The following is a 17,806-nucleotide window of genomic DNA, read 5'->3' as shown; positions in this document are numbered from 1 at the left end:
TGTATATAGACAATCTTTATAAGCTTTGTTGAAAGTGTACAAGCAGTTTCAATTTATTGGAACAAAAGTAATATTTCTGTTTTACAGCAGTGAAGTCACTGTACATTTCAAAGAAGGCATATAAAACAGGTTTGTGTAAAGATGTGTTCTGTTAAAAACAATCACAGTTAAAAAGAAACACTGTGATTGTTAAATACCTGCTCTACAGGGGACACTTTAATAACAGTGTTCAGCTGCTTGACTTCAAGGACACATACATCTCCACTGTTTAACGCTTATAAATTAATTTACAGGATTCGTAGCATTCCTTTAGAGCTGCAAAGGGGTGTTAGCGAAAATAATACAAAATGATTCCCCTTACAGGCAACATGCTCTGTCCTAAGTAACACATGACAGTAGATTAAACAACAGCTTGTTAGCATTTCTTCTAAACAGCATGTGACATCATTGAAGAGGAGACAACTTTCTTCTCTATAATTCCTCTCTACAAAACAGGCAGATTTCTTGTTTTATAATGTGGGACATCTCTTGCTGTAGGCCACTGCTATTGCTTCATTCACATACTAACTCATACCTCAAAGAACTCAAGGCCTGACAGGAACCCCACAAGGAGAGCAATGGAACCAGAAAATTTGAACACAGGGGTCTCCACAGGGACTCATATTCCAACCAAGGAACATGCATGGAGATAACCTAGAACCCCTGCACAGGTGTAGTCCATGACATCATAGTATCCAAGTGGGTTCCATAGTAATGGGAAGAGGGACTGCCTCTGACATAATCTGATAGGCCTGTTCTTTGATCACCTCCCCCTGAGGGGAGAGCAGCCCTACCAGGCCACAGAAGATGACAATGCAGCCATTCCCGGTGGGATCTGATAGACTAAGATCAGAAGGAAGGAGAGGAGGACCTCCCCTATCAGTGGACTTGGGAGGGGCAAGCGAGAAGAAGGGGGAGGGAGGGTGGGGCTGGGAGAAGAGGTGGGAGGGGATAATGGGGGGATACAAAGTGAATAAACTGTAATTAATAAAAAAATTAAAAAAAGATTAAAAAAAAAAAGAACTCAAGACCTGACATGTCTTTTGCAAGGAATATATATACAGGCAAAAGGAAAACAACCCAAAGGTGAGAAGCGCCTGGGATCCCTACTCTTGTTTACTGCCCAGGTGGATGGGTTGCAGGGTCCGGGCCAGCTCCTACACACTGGGATTCTGGAACCTTACGGTTTGGGTCCTGTCTAGATAGGAGCAGTGACGCGGGACAAAGATCTGAGCTCTCTGATAATGTATATTTAGATGTTACTTGGTGAACCGAATAGAGAGGTTAAAGCTACTAATGAAAATAATTTTCCCCTGTCACTCTTTCAAACCTTCATTACTTTTTAAAGAACTTTTTAAATACTACCTTGTCTCTCCTTGTCCTAGTGGGAAAAAAAAATAATGTCTTATAGGAAATCAGCTATGAGAGACTCCAAACCTAGACGCTGGGCATTGAGTGCAATAAACTCCTGTTAAGGTCAAGATATTTCAAGCAAGTGCCTTGTTGCCATCTTGATACTCTCTAAGCTTTCTCTTCCTGAAAACTGTTAATGTGTATTCCAGCCATTTTTAATTGAAAACAAATAGAATAGTTAGGAACCATGTGTTACTGAAGGCAGAGCAGTCTCCTGTCAGCTCTTTAGCAGGTGACCTGAAATATCCTATCTTCAGGATGTCCTCACATAGGAGAACTGTAAATCCCATGTCATTTTAGTACTTTAGGCTTATTAGGCTATAGTTATCCAAGACCAATACTGAATGAGATGGATCTTTAAAAACCCTCACTGGGTCGCTCCTCACTTTCCTTCTAATGAGGAAAATGGCAGCAAAGTTCAAGTGTCAATTTCCCTTTCGTAGAAAGAGGTTTACAAAACATGACAGCTCACCTAACTGAACTATTATTAGTTGCTTTCGGAATTAACACCATTAGACTAAGACACAAAAATATTTACAAAATGGACACTCCTTAATGATAAACTCAGTGATGCTGTGGGACAATACCAAGGAGTGAAATGAGGATAGAGAAGCTGAAGAACAGCATCTTACATAACTCAGTGGAAGTGGGAGGAGCCAAGACGGTCCCTCATCCCTGAAGTGGACTGCTGAGTGGATCCAAGAAGGTCTCTAGGAGCATCGTTATGCTAAAACCGAGCTGTGTGGACTAACTGCATCTGGCGGCTGTTCTTCTAAGAGGGTGGAACAATTTGGCAAGCATACAGGCAAGTGTTTTCCTCCTTTTAGTTACATGGACTGTGACGACGGTAAACTTAGCCCCGTTCTGCTGGCGTCTGAGAGATCATACATTGGTCTCCAGTCCAAGCAAGCGCCCCATCCTCTCCACATTCTTATCAATAGTGGCTTGGCATGTTATGGCCTTCGCACATTCCATGGGAAACCAGCCCCTTTCTCCATCTCGAAGACGTTCCCCTTCATACCAGCCTGCAAGGAAAAACAGGCTGCATTAACCAAGCACTGTCGGGAGGGATCTTCTTGTGCCAGCTCACTCTGAAGAGGAGATGCCCACGCAGAGGTATCTTCCTTCTGTGGGATGGGTTCCAGGGATAATAGTCAAGAAGAAACGAGTGCACTAGATCACTGTTCAGGCTAAAGCATTTGAGGTGAAATAGGACAAGGTTTCAAGAGAGAATGAGTGATATACCAGAGACTGGACATGAACAGAAGCTCTGAAGGGAGGAGGCTGAGAGTGTGTGAATTAGCAGAAAGGGAATCTTGTGGGCAGGAGTGGCAGGAAAACCTTCCCTTTCTAGGCAAGGGGGCAGGGAGAAAGCCTGTGGAGGTGAGACTAGGTGACTGCAGGACTGGGAAGGAAAGGAAACTTCATGGTGGCTGCTTATCGTGTTTCAAAAGTAAGCATGGAGAGAAGGGCAGACAGTGGGCAAGGTAAGGGTTTTTTAAATGGATCATCTCTGAGCAATCTGTAGGGCTTTGAGAAGCTTCTGATTTGGGATATGAATCGTCAGGAAGGGGTTAAGAACAAGGACGAAGTAAAGGATGTCTTGAGGAAGCATCACTGCCAGGGTATGGAACACAGGTGTTGGTAACAACATGAAGCTCCTTGAACCAGAGGCTCCTGAGCACCAGTCCACCAGTGCCTAGGAGAATAGTCCTACTCACCATCGCCAACACGCTGATAAATGAGGACCACATCCGCCACCTGCAGGGAGAGTTCGTCCGGCTGTTTAGCGGTAAAAGACCTAATGATCTCCACCTGGGTCAGTGCTGCGGAGGAAAGGGGACACACTGAGCTTCCAGGGGCTGGCGAGCAAAACCTGTACAAAGCGGCAGTATGCATTCACTCACTTGGCTCTGTGATTTCGGGGCTGGCGCCGAAGACTGGGCCGGGCTTCTGCGGGAAGTTAAAGAAGCCTCATGCCTGCTTCTAAACTTCAAAAAGTTTTAAAAGTTGTGTTTAAGATGGCTCCTATGACGCATATCTATGCTCAACAATACTCTTGATCAAGTGTCATTCACTGTATTACATATTGGGGAAACTGAGGCGAGAGAGTAGGTGATAGGCCAAGATCATATAACTCATACTATCTGCACTACCCAAGCTCAGTCCACAGTGACACTATCTTACTAGCAATCAGGCAAAAGAAGCTGTGCCAAGGCTTAGAAAAAGGGAGGGCTCCAACCAAAAAGCTATTCAGACTAATTCAGCGTACCCCCAAATGCTGACTTACAACAAGACAACTTCAGCAGAACTGACTGAAATGGCTTCGTGATTGGTTTGTAATATAAAATTTGATATCAAACCAACCACACTTACTGGACTCTAAAAGCTCTGATTGTTAGAGTTCCAGAAAACCACTTTGCAAGCCTCATCCTTCAGTCCTCCAACTCATTATGCAGAACTCTAGCATCAAGTAAAGAAAGAGCATCCTAGGACACCAGAACAATAAAGTACCTTTTCTTGGACTTGCCACTTCCACTAAAAAAGATCAGGAAAAAAAAAAATGTAATTTTCTTTAGACCCAAAGCTTGTAACCAGACAGGGTGGCTCAGACCCCGTAATCTAGCATTCAGGAAACTGAGGCAAAACCTTGAGTGTGAAACCCAGGCAAGGCAGAGCTACATTGGAAATCTTTTTCGCAAACAAAACAATAAAAATCAAGCGCACCCCACACTTTTCTGCTCATATTCAAACCTGCTAATAACAGCTAAATGTAAGCACGTTATGGTTCAAGCAGGGCTTTCACCCTCTGTAATTTACCTTAGTCCTCACAATAACCCACAGTGAACCCAACGCCTCTGACTCACAGAGGGGGAAGCAAACTCAGGCTAAGTAAGCATGTTTGTCTAACAGCTGCACATGGAACCTTGTAAAACAGGTAGAGATAGTGTGACCAGTCAGTAACTATGCCGGCCAGCAGAGGGCGGAGCTCCTCCGTGTTCCGGGACAGCTACCTCTCCTGGAAACTTACTGGTTCTGTCGGGTGGCTGCTTCACGCTGCTATGTCCCAGCGCCGTGATCCAGCGGGCTCGCTCACTCCTGAACACAGAAGATGGGTGCATTTCAGATTCGTCCCTTAGACACTGGGGTTATTTTATCCCGCAGAGCCAGTGTAAATCCCAAAACATAAGGGATCCTGGAGGGTAGGGGACTGACCTTTTAAAGCAGGGGCAGGAGTGATTTTCAAAATGACAGATGAGCAGTCATTATTGTCAAATATAAATCTGGCTAGCTTGGACATACAATGAAGAACTGAATACTCCAGCACATTAAATCACAGATATTAAGCACACTCCTGGTCTGGTGTTCAACAGTTCAAAGTATCAATTTCACCTGTAAGGCTAGGCTCTAATCCTTTCCTCCCACACACTCAACCATTTTGGTAAAACCAAAGACCATGCAAGGAGAGGACCTAGAACCCCTGCACAGATGTAGCCCATGGCAGCTCAGTCTCAATGTGCATTCCTTAGTAAGTGAGCAGAGGATGTCCCTGACATGGACTCAGTGGCCAGCTCTTTGATCACCTCCCCCTCCCCAGAGAGGGCAACCTTGCCAGGCCACAGATGATACAGCCAGTCCTGATGAGACCTGATAGGTTAGGGTCAAATAGACGAGGAGGAGATCTCCCCTATCAGGGGACTAGAGGGGTGAGTGGCATAGGGAGAGAAGAAAGAGGGAAGGTGGGACTGGGAGTAGATGAGGGAGGGGGCTACAGCCAGAATAAATTGTAATAAATAATAAAAAGGGAAAAAAAAGAAGACAAGAAATCCCTTTGCCAAGTGTGAAGTTTATTGAAACAGAAATTTTTTTACTTAAATGTATTTAGACTATGCTGAAATGTTTTAAAATGTTTTCATGAGTATGGTTAGAAAAGAAAAAGTAGACAAAATATTTTAACATTATGCTAAGGTACAGCTGTAGGAAACAAAAGATTAACTATGACTGCGAGTCTCAGGTAAGTAAGCAGGGTTCCATCACATAATTATCCTTGTGCATCTAGAAAAGCAAGCATTAGAATTGTAATTAATTAAATCAAGCTACGTGTATACACTATTTTAGTTCTTTCAAATACTCACTAAACTCATATATGTCAGACACATGCATTCAGCATCCATTAATTCATATACTTCTCCCAAAATACCATCTGTGAATACCTTGCATCTAAACTTGTCTCCACAAGCAATTTTCACTCCCCGACATGTCTTATCAGGCAGAGCAGCCCACCTAAGAACATGCAACAGGCAAGAGTAGAGGAAGCGCTATTCCTAGTTGTCTGAGAAAGCGCCAGATTGATTTCCAGAGTGGTTGTACAAGTTTACATTCCCACCAGCAGTGGAGAAGGGTTCCCCTTTCTCCACAACCTCTCCAGCATGTGTTGTCACTTGAGTTTTTGATCTTGGCCATTCTCATGGGTGTAAGGTGAAATCTCAGGGTTGCCTGATGCGTCTAAAACAAAAAGGGGGAACTGTAGAGAGCTGCGGAATGCTATGCCTTAAAGATGGAGCTGGTTTCCGCCTTCCACCTTCCCGATGGTGAGTGCTCTCTGTCACAAACAACTCCATATTTGGCTAAGGCTGAGGATCTGGCTTGCTTCCATGTATGTGGACCTATCTGCATTACCCACGTGGCACTCTGGGGTTGGCTACCCAGAGGCTATTTAAGCTGTGGGCTGGCTTTCCCCAGGGTCAGATGATTGTTCAAGGTTCGTAAATAAACTGCATTGAAAAAAAAAAAAAAAAAAAAAAAAAAGAACATGCAACATGGCAACATCTAGCCATGCTTTTCCTCTGTGATCTTGCTGCTTCCTTTTCCTTTCTGCAGGCTTCACCTATTCACCACTACCTCTTAAAAACACTGCGTCTTGGGGCTGCTGAGATGGCTCAGAGCTGCCCTTGCGATGGTGGGGGTCTCATGTACAATTCCCAGCACCCACCGAGGGTGGCTTACAACTGCCTGCTCCTACAGCTCCAGGGGAACTGCTGCCTGTGCCCTCTTCAAACACCCATGCTGACAGGCACATACCCATGCAAAGATAAATCCATATAATTAAAAATAAATCTTAAAAATCAGTGTCACAACATTAAAAAAAACAAAAGCGAAAGCGAAGTGCTTTAAGCATAATCAACTCTTCAAGTGCTTACTTATGCAAACACGTGTCTATACACTGCCAGACCAGGGACCAACCAATGTCTTCTGTCTAAAGAAAATGGCATTCTAATTTTACCATTTTATATGTATTAGAAAATGAGGTTCTACAGTGTACATTTTTGTTTGGGGCTTCTTTTGTTTATGGTCTCTCAATACTGACAATATAAGCCTCACTTCTTCCAAGTAACTTCCCCTGGTATGGACACCTAGTCCTTTCCTTACCCCTGATAGTCTGCCTCCAAGGCACCCTCTTCCAGCCTCACCACATTGCTGGTTCACAGTAACTTCTTGAAAGCAGGCAGTGGGGCTGCCTGCTTAATTGGATTATCTCCAGAGCACAGGTTAGTATAAACTGTGGCTCAGTAAATATCTGCTCACTAGAGAATCATATTACTAATCACACACTGAACAGTTATCTGGCAGGACGGGAATCGGGTTATAGAAGATTGCCACAAGTTAAAGGCCGCTCTTTGCAATGTGAGATTGACTTCAAAAGCCAAAAATAAAGATATTAATACACGTTTACAAGCAAAATAAACAGGTACGGCAGCTCGGATGAAACATGTATGCGCAAGCAAATGTTTTTAAAAGAACAAAAAGAGGGGTCGAGGAGATTGCTCAGAGGGCACAGCTCCTGCCACACATGAGTCTGGATCCGCAGAACCCATGAAGAGGCCACATGCTGTACCGTGAGTGCCTGCAATCGTAAGTCTCCTACAGGGACACAGGAGGCATGGATAGGAGGATCTCGGGGAGCTTTGGGGCCACCTAGCCTGGTGCACACAGTGGCAATGAGGCTCTGGCTCAGACCAGGTGGATTACCATGTGGGACAGTGACCCACACTCTGGCATGTTGATGCCTACATTTACATACAGAGAATGGAGGAACTGAGGCTTCCCATAGTAATGCATACAGTTATTAGAAACTGGTGATACCACTTTGCTTCTACAAACTTCAAATGCCAAACAAAGAGCTTTACCTTGGTTTTGTAAGGAATAAGTAACTTACAGCTTCCTTTAAACCAGTTCCCAAGTAAACACTTTGAATTCTGCTGCTTGGTGGGAAAAGATCCTTATTATGCCACAGGCTGAACTAGAATTTCCAAAGTACAATGCCAACTGAAAACTAATATGGAGCAGAAGGTCAGTGGTTCACCAAGAGCGGTCTCCACAGCCCAGTGTCTGTCTCTCTCTCTCTCTGCCATACCAAAGGCAGAGTAGGCCTTTATCCTGTTTCTTATCCTGCCCATACTGCTGCCTTCCCAGAGCAGAGCACTTTGCAACTGAGTCTTTTACACAGGACTTTCCAAGCAAGGCCAATCTCAAGATCCAGCAGCTGGCCCCTGCCACCGAGTTGAGCAGTCCAGATGAAATCATTCACTCCCGTGCCATGCTGTCTGGATACTAACGGCGTCCTGTAGACAGTGTGGCCCCTTGCTGGGACTCGAGAGGACAGAACAAGACACTTGTTGTTGCCCTTGCTGAATGGAGCTGTTTCTTGAAAATGTTTCAATTGAGTCAGTACCACCCCCTCCAAGAAGCTGTCAAACCACACCACTTCCCCTGGGGCTTCTGAGCGCCTTGCCAAGGAGCGGGCCCCACCAAGAAGCTGGAAGTACTGTATCTCTAAGGCAGGGGCAGAGCACTTGCTGTAAGACAGAACCCTGCAGACAAGAAAACCATTATTAAAGTCCATGGCTCGCCCTTATCTAGCCATGCTCTCCAGTGACAATATGAAACAAGAGGAATTTGTAACCTACCACACATGCCGCTCACTCAGACTTTTCCCTTTGCCCTGATACCTGTGGGGTATCAAATTCCAAGGCCAACTCACCCCTCCTTCAGCCAGCCTCCATCAAGTGCACAAGCTCCACCCCAGGTTATGCTTTGCTGTTCACAACCCTCAATACAACGAAGAGGACAGTGGAACAAAACGTGTTAAAGCCCCAAACAGTGTGCAGTGTGCTGGGAAAGACTCTTCTTAAACCACATTTGACCCCAGCGGAGGAAGAAGACGAAACGGAGAAGAGACTTAGCAGTCCTTCCATTAAACCCCCGGTTTTGAATGCTCGGCCCTGTAAGATGCCATGATAGTTTCCTCATGGGGAGTCAGCAGCCTGGCCCCTTGGTCCTGTTCTTTAGTAGGCAGGGAAGGTTTAAACTTGCTTGGGAAAAGGTCACAGACACAGAAATCCAGTTTCCCACGGCATCTGCTAAAGGCTAGATAAGCATTAAGAAGGAAGGCTCTGAAATGACAGCACACACTCTGCAACCCCAGCGACACTGGCAATCCAGCGCTTAGAAGGCTGAGGCAGGAGCATCAGAAGTCTCTGGCTAGCATGAGCTACATCCTGAACCTTGTCTCCAAAGTAAACAAGCATTAAAGGGCAGTTTATGTTTCCTGCTTCTTTTTTTTTTAATAAAAGCAGTTATTTAGAAAATAAGCGATATTAATTCAGGCTTATAATTCTGTCATTCCCCATCCCCCCACCCCAAAAGTCAGGACTTATTATGAAGTTGTTAATGTTCTTCATATGACATGTCAGTGTTCACTGTAAGTATCACCTGTTCAACGTTTCAACTGAAGGCTTCCTTATTTTGGCCCCCCACTCAAGGACATGTGACATTGCTATGTGCTATTAAAAATGTTCTGCCCATGGGACAGGAGGGATGATGGCTCAGTGGTTAAGAGCACTGGCTGCCCTTCCAGAGGTCCTGGGTTCAATTCCCAGCAGCCACAGGACAGTTCCCAACCATTTGTAACTCCACTTCCAGGGGATCTGGCACCTCACACAGACATACATGTAGGCAAAACACCAATGCACATAAAATAAAAATTAATAAATCTTTAAAAAATGTTCTGTCTATTTCTACCTGAAAGATTTTGTTCATTAAAAGCAGATTTCAGAAAGGAAACAGGTTGTTTGAGAAGCACCACTGAAATGTGAAATATCAGGTTTAGACCTACAATCTAGATTAAAGAAGAAAAAAAAAGAAAGAAAAACTGTCACCTGAAATATATTTCCCATATAGGCTGTTTATTTTATGTTGTGATTTTCCTAACGGAAGGAAAAATATGATTGTGTCTGAGATACCATTTACAATTTTATTCCATCTTTATACTTCCTGTTGTAATTAAATCATTAACTGAAGCAGGAGGAGCGCAAAGCTCCCTGCAAACAATTCCTCTTTGTCAGAGGTCCAGCACCCAGTCTGGGTAGCTGACAGCACTAGCCACATTCATTAGGCTCCCGGCTTTCTCTTGTGAAAGAAATGCTAGGAAGGATCTCTGATTATCATTTGTGATGATTCTATCCTACAGTTAGAGGTAACGAGTAAGCAAAGCTTGTCCCCTCACTGAACACATACTAGATATCTCATCCCTGAATACCCTGAGGCCAAAGAGCATCCCGATTCTACTGTGAGTGCAGAAAGGCAAGGAGTCAGTCGCTGCTGCCTGTGGGAGCTGCAGCTGCCTGTGCCTCATTTTAATGAAGGCGGACAAAGGGAACTCTCCATCTCCCACATTCTTCCTGAAAAGCCCAGAGAATAAAGAGATGACCGGAAAGCATTCTTCCCTTGTCTTTTCAAGAAGACTAAGTCTTCACATTATTCACACTATTGTCTGATTAGCAGTACGGTGACTTAAAGTTTGTGACAGGCAAACATCAAAACTGTGTACAAAATGACCAGCAGTGTTCTTAAGAACACAGGTCAAAAAACCAGGAGGAATTGCGGTGGGAAAAATTGCTTTAGCAACTTAGAGATGCCAGGAAACTAGGAAGGGGTCAGTGAGGAATAGGACATCTTAAGGGGTAGGGTGGGGGGCTAGTTAGTGGGATGTAGGTGATATGAGAGTGGTGGGGTGCGGGGCTAGTTAGTGGGATGTAGGTGATATGAGAGTGGTGGGGGTGGACAGGGTAGAAAGGTTTAAGCACTCATAGGAAGGAAAGGGAGAGGAGGGGAGGAGAAGAGAGAGGAGGAAGAAGGGAGAGGAGGGGAGGAAGGGGGAGGGAAGAGGGAAAGAAGGGGAGGAGAGGAGGAGAGGAGACAGAAGAAAAGAGAAGAGCTGAAAAGAGAAGAGAAGAGAAGAGAAAAGAAAAGAAAAGAAAAGAAAAGAAAAGGAAGGAAAAGAAAAGAAAAGAAAAAGAAAAGAAAACCCATAATTTTGTGGGGGCCAGAGCTGGATCATGGTATCCTGTAACAAGTTCAACATTCTGGCAAATGCGATAACTCCACCTCCAAGCAGGCACAGAGTCCCCAGACCCAAGACATAAGCCCCAGTTCAAGAATAAGAACCTGATCCAGAGAAACAGGAAAGAAGTGATAGAAAAGGACAGTGAAGCTCTCTTCTGGCCTTTGTGTGCTCATTCAAGCATGTGTGCCCACACATGTTATATATGCACACAGACATAAACACAAGAATAAATATTAAAAACCAAAAATCAAGCTATGCATTTCACAAATCTTAGGTGCAAAGAACATTCCTTATAGTGGCTAGAACTGATTGTTCAAAAACATATAGACCATACCATAAAGAAATGATAAATGTTTGTGAGGTAAATAAATTTTATTTAAACAGATCATAATGTGTTATTAATTTGTTCAGCTTTTATGTTACCAGGTTTCAGCTTAAAATCAAACAAAAACAAAGAAGTAGGTAACTCAGAACTAATCTACATATACCTACTTACAACATGCAGCAATTTATTACACATTTAAACAACTAATTATGCATGAGATTGAGTGTGTCTGCTTTAAGAAAGGTACATTTTGGTGTTTTGTTTTTTTCTCTACCAATGCTATTTTGTATCTTGCACACATCTATACATTTATTTGAGAATTATTCTTTTTACATTATGTGTATAAATATTTTGATTGTGTGTATGTATACATACAGCAACCATGTCTGGTACCTACAGAAGCCAGAAGAGGGCACTCTAGACTCCCTGGAACTGGAGTTACAGATAGTTATAAACCACCATGTGAGTGCTAGAAAGTGAACCCAGGTCCTCAGCACAAAAAGCAAGTGCTCTAACCACTGAACCATCTCCCATGCTCAGCCTATTCATTTATTTCTCATCTGTAATTGAGGGCAGAGGAGGGAAGAGAAGAATAACAGTCCCTCCTTCTGTTCCCAAAGAGAGGCTTCTGGCCCCACGCCCCATCCCCTCTGGAATGTTCTCTTGCTATTAATGAAAGAACTACAAATATGAGTCATACTCAAGGGCTTATGGGTGACATAACTAAATATTCTGAGAACATGTCTGGTTAAGAAAATGGACAACCACTCAGTGTAAGGCAAATCAAAGGCAAGAGAATGGAACAGATTCTACAGTCTTGGGAAACGATCTAGCATTGGTATAAAAAGAGCAGGACATTAACTTAGACTATCTAAGAAAGAAGTGAAGGGAGTTTTTATAAATTATGTATGAGGCACTCAGGAAGAGTTCTGCCAATTCATTGGTTAGGCCAGAATAAAGAACAAACTGTGACTAGAAGAGGAAGAAAACACAAGCAAAAGCAACACTCTGCATTACTAAGTACAAAGGGGGCATTCCCGACATACATGAATTTCCTGGAATGTCTTGTCAAGTGCTAAACCCCAAAGAGTTTCAGCTTTTCTCAAAGTTGCACAAAATCCAGCATACCAATTCCATTTTTTAAAGATGTTCCCTGCACAAAAGAAGCCTAGGTCTGCCTCTGTTACCCAAGGACTTATAGAGTTGAAGAGACACCTTCGGTCGAGCCTGACCCTGGGTGTGTCCCATGCTGGTTTCTGGACGCACAGCAGCAAGGATGAGCTGCTCTTGAGAGCAGCAAACCTTTGAAGCAGTGCGGGGAGCTTTTCTACAGCTCCAAGGATGGAACTGTGGGGACTTATAAAAAGATCTCTTGTGTAAGAATACACATTTACAAAAACACTTTATAGTTGGGGCTATTATTACTACTATCTGCTGATCTATTTTAATGACTCTACATGGGAATGCTGGCAGAAATGGTAAGAACCTAGAGGATACATGCACAGGGAACCCTTTCCTCCATCGCTCTGTTCCCTAACTCAACATAGCACCTGGCCCGTAACAATATCCCAGAGATTTCTTATTTCCAACCAAATTGGTCAGCGACGTTAAGATGAATGAAATCCTCAAGGTGGACTTGCAAATCAAGCCCTAATCCTCTTGTCCAGTGTGAGAGTGGACTGCACACTGAATGCCTGTCCTGCCTTCAGAGGCTGGCTGGAAAGAGAAATCATGACGTGCTTTTCTAAGTTATGTCTCTGAGAGTCCCTGTGCACTGTGTGACTGAAGACAGATGATTCAGAAATCACTACAAATTCAATACTGAGCAAAGCAAAGTTTGCTAGGACTCTAACTACCACGTCATCCTTTTACCTAATGTGGATGAGCCATATTGCTGCAAACTGTAGCAATAGCAACTACAAGGTGTCCAATGTTAAGTGGCCATGTCCTAGCTTCTGGCACTAGAAGCAGCTTCTTAAAGTCTACAGAAAGACAAGGGCAGGTTGCTGTAAAGGTACTGAAGATTCCAAATCACCTTGAAGGAACGAATAAGAAAAAGCTGTACCCTAATGTTTGTGTTTAAAAAAAAAAAAGGTTAGTATTTAAATAAAATGTGTTTGTCAATGAAAACATTCAACTAAGATGCATCCATCCATCCATCAGGACTTACAGGAGCCAAATAGCAACACCCCTCTCTAGAGATACTGAGGAGGTCATATCTGTTAAAAGCACCCCTGGATGCTATGCTCCGCACACAGTAGGGACACAGCAAAAGGAGCCACTGTCTGTAGAGAGCAAGAGCCGCTGGGCGAAGCAGAGGGAGGCCAGGCGCTCTGAACCTTCTCCCTGCTGCACACTTACTGGGTCTCAGCCCCAAGTAGCATGTCCACCTTCTCATTGGCATGGTTGCTGAGGACAGTCAGGGTAAAGAGGTGAGTGGCAGAGCTCTGTCTTGAGTAGAGCATTGTGGAAGTGTTCTTGCCCGGAGAAGAATTAAGCTCTTCACTGTCACAAGATTCCACCAACAGCTGATCCCTCAAGGAGTAATCGTTGACGTTGTAGCTTTCATCACTGTAAGAAACGGGAGAAATAGGTTAATAACTCAGTTGCTACAATTGTGACACTGTCAGATTTCAAGTCCCATTTTTGGAGAAGTGGGCAGGACATCCAGAGGGAGGAGAGAGTGATCTGCCTTATAACAGGAATTGGAACCTGAATTTTAGCTACTGATTACCAATCAAGAGAAGCACCAATACTGCGTATACAGCACACTACAGTACATCTCAGATAAAAGAGCAATGTATTTTTGAAAGCACAGAGTATTTATTACACAGGCTTAAAATCAGCACAAATGAAAGTTGGGCACTTCTTGAGTACAAACTATGTGAAATTTCTACCTACGATCTAATTATCTAGCCAGCAACACCATGAGTCGTAAATACCCTGCAGCCTAGGAACAATACACAAAGGTTAAAAACATGGAATGCTGAATAATTAACCCAGTACAGAACTGCTGAGGCTTCACTCGCCACCACTCTGTATCTGTTAAAATCAGTGAGACTTGCACACATCCTGATAATTGGTGCGCCTCCCTGGCTTTACACACCTCCATCACAGAATGAAGAGGAGGCTGTGAAAGCCTACCCATGCTCTGTGTAGCCCAGGGTTCAGCCCCTACCCCTAAGTGACCACAGCAGAGGACAGAAGCAGAACCCCAGAGGTCTGCTTGTAGAGATCAAATTTCAGGGATCTGCTTGTCAAAGCAGAACCCTAAGGAGGCCTGCTTGCTCTGGCAAAGTGATCAGTCCATCTACTCCCACAGGGCCCCATGTTTGAGAAGCCACCAGGCTTTATCCTGCTGTGTCCCCATCCTTGCTTATTCCAGGTCTCCCGGGACCCTTTATTCCACCTTCACACCTTGAGCATGGCTAATTCCCTCAAGACAACTGGCTCCTGCATGCCTCCCCCTGTGCCCTTCTAGCAGTGGCCTCCCTTGGGGAATTCAGGAAAGTCTAAAGCCTTGGCCTCTTTTCTGAACTTTCCCTCTACCTTGTAATCAAGTAAGTTTCCTCAAACAGAATCTTGGTTGTCTCTGGAGATGCCATATCACCCGGTGGTTCTGCTCACTTCCAGAAAATGATCACTTCTTGCTACCAAGAAGGCCTAGACTTTGGAGCTCACACTATTAGTCTCTGTCCTAATCCACAAACCTCTACAGACTTCGGAATCTCGCAATCCTCCTTGTGACTCCCAGCATTACTTCCTCCTTTATGTTCCAAGAACAGTTCCTTCTCTTGCTGTGGTCTCTCGATTCTTTGATTTTTCCAGTGGCTGTAGGACCGCTACCTCAGCCACCTACCGACACTTATCATTAGTGCTAAACGCAGCCTCTCATTCATTTCAATAGCACCCTAGACATACCATGCTCCACATACCATGCTCTGCCTGACACCCACCTTTCTAGCTCACAAACTCGAATCCTGAAGCTCCAAACTTAACACAGCAGTTCCTACTCATTGACTCTGTGGCCTTTCCCCCTGTTGATTAATTCCCCATTCCTCGTGTCCCCTCACTTGTGCATATCTAATCACCCAGTTTGGATTCCTTGTATTTAGCTAAAAATCTTTTCTTGCACGAATGCTTTCCTTGCCTGGCAAATTCCAAATCCAGCTATATACATCTCTCTGCTCTCTACCATCCCTGCAGATAAACCTCAACCGAACTAAGGTAAAGAGCTGACACTACAATACATTCTAACATACTCTAGCAACAAAGACATTATTTCATTTAATGACAAACAAAAATACATGAACTTAAAAGAACTGAAAGAAAACTCCGTGTCCAAATATACTAGGGAATATTAGAACAAAATGTTTTGTTCAAAAGTTCGGGGGCCTTATTTATTCAGAAGTAAACATTCTGCTTTGTAACTTTCCTTGGAAAACATTTCTTTTTTAAGTTTAGTTTGATAGATTCTCCTCTCAGAAACAGCACATACAGGTTCCATCGCTAAAAACAATAAATACAAAATGTATCCTCTAACCAAATCATGTATGTAATTACTGCAAGTTCCCATGACAAGAAGATCTCCAAAGCTGTCCTGAGGTGGCTATGCCTAGGACTATATGGGAATTTCACATCTAAAATGAGACCTAGCAAAGTACACGTTATACTCAAAGGCAAAAAAACAGGGCAGCACACCTCACAATCAAACACGGCTCTATCTTTAAAAGATCTTGTTTACTAGAAACAAAGAAGTCAATTGTTAGCAAGACAGAAAATATTTACAATGCCAGGACATCTCAAACATAAATCTAAGAGCACCGGATTCAGGATGTGCCTGAACACGCACCCTACTGCCACCACCATTAACACATGCACAGACACACACACACACACACACACACACACACACACAGAGAGAGAGAGAGAGAGAGAGAGAGAGAGAGAGAGAGAGAGAGAGAGAGAGAAAGGACAGAGAGACAGAGACAGAGACAGAAACAGAGAGAGCCCTAAGACAAAAAACATGATAGCAAAAGCAACATCCCAATAACACTAACAAAAACCATATAGAAAAGAGAGATGCCTTACTACTCTCTTTTCTTCTTATCTCACTCTTTGGTCCAAATAAATAGCTACAAAAGACAAAAATAAACTATGATGATTAGTTTTTACTCCTCTTCATTTCCAGAATTCATATCTTCCAGTATTTACCTAAATATAAAAAAACTAAATATGAAAAACCTAATTATAAAAAACATAAATACAAAAAACTTCATTTCATCAATGCTTTGAATCTCTATGTTTAAGGAATCACTAAAGTCAGAAGCAGATACAGTTTTAGAATGTGCATTAACTGTTTCTTTAAGCAGTGAGTACAATGCCATTGACTGTGAGTTAAGGCAGCTGCTTGACCCAGTTCAGGCCAGTCAGCCCTTTAAACGTCCACTTTCGATGTAAAACTGCAGCCAACCTACTCATAGCTATGGAACTCCACCCCCAGTGTTTGTCCAAACTATGTCTGAATGGATAACTTAGCTTAGTTTGGATATCTAAGGCAGTCTCTACGAAAGAAGTTGTCTGTCTTTTAAGTGATTTGCAGTCACCCATCCAGAAATCACTGTTATCTAGATAGTAAACTTTTGCACTATATAAAAATACAGAGCTTAGTACTTTACTACTTTTTAAAACTGGGTTTCATATGAAAAACAAAACAAAACAAAAAACAACGATATCATTTAACAGTACTAAAGTTAAACTGGTTATTTATCCTGGTCAGCTACTTTTAAACCCACTGAAACAGAAACTGGTAAGTGGCTGGCTCACTCTCATAAGATACTTCTGGTATGTTGTCTCACACACTCACGTATAAATATTTAGTCACCCAAATAGTCGGAATAGTGGCCATTATTCCCCTGCCTTTGAATCTGCTTTATTGCATGAAAGTCACTCTTCTGTCAGTCAGCCCCTGCAACTGCTCCCCTAGCTCAGAAGGACAACTGACTACAGTATGTGTTGGAGAAAGGAAGGGAGCCTACTACCAGGCACCCTTCTGCCAGGCCATCACCCTTCTGCTCACTCAGGTCCCAGAGGCTAAATGGAGTGGAAAGAAACAACCCTTTCCTCAGGGAAGTTGTCTGTAATCAGACTTCCCTATGCTTGTCTCCATCATTTAACAAACATATGGTTGACACAATTCCTGATCATATAATTAGGAAGTTGAATTGCTCAGAAAAAGGCAAATGGAAAAACCACCTTTTCCTTGCATGAACTAGTTTACAGGGACACTTCCTTCCATTGTGTCACAAATGCTCAAAACTCACAGCTGCTCAGGCGTCCTGCTTTGAAAGCCATCGTGGGTCAAGTGCAGGGACCCAGTCAAGCCCAGAGGTCTGTTGCTCTGTGCCTTAAACAATGATGAGTCTCCCTGTGGACACCCACTTGGTGTCCTAGTAGCCTCTATCCAGACTCTGCTCCTGTAAATTATGATCTTAAACAAAATAAATATCTGTAGAGAACAGGAAACGATGCTAAATATGTGTTGCAGTTATTTTCCCTTCCGGAATTCTGTATCAAGAAGTTCAGTGTCTGCATGTATGCCGTACATCACTGAGGTGATGTGA

The 17,806-nt window shown here is 43.4% G+C and overlaps 1 protein-coding gene across 2 annotated transcripts in view; it reads right to left on the bottom strand.

Moving 5' to 3' along the window:
• Arhgef26 (Rho guanine nucleotide exchange factor 26) overlaps nucleotides 1-17,806 on the bottom strand; it is a 106,875-nt gene continuing 89,069 nt past the window's right edge. For both annotated transcript variants that reach the window (XM_021658389.2, XM_021658390.2), the window contains exons 11-14: nucleotides 13,545-13,754; nucleotides 4,484-4,551; nucleotides 3,174-3,278; nucleotides 1-2,477 (exon numbers count right to left, since the gene is read on the bottom strand). In XM_021658389.2, the coding sequence (XP_021514064.1) occupies nucleotides 2,335-2,477; nucleotides 3,174-3,278; nucleotides 4,484-4,551; nucleotides 13,545-13,754 (526 nt within the window). In that variant the 3' untranslated portion in view covers nucleotides 1-2,334. The remainder of the gene's footprint in view (nucleotides 2,478-3,173; nucleotides 3,279-4,483; nucleotides 4,552-13,544; nucleotides 13,755-17,806) is intronic.

This window comes from Meriones unguiculatus, chromosome 2 (assembly GCF_030254825.1).
Source record: "Meriones unguiculatus strain TT.TT164.6M chromosome 2, Bangor_MerUng_6.1, whole genome shotgun sequence".
Classification (NCBI taxonomy): domain Eukaryota; kingdom Metazoa; phylum Chordata; class Mammalia; order Rodentia; family Muridae; genus Meriones; species Meriones unguiculatus.
The sequence above is the reverse complement of the archived record's forward strand: the minus strand, read 5'-3'. Positions and strand labels throughout refer to the sequence as shown.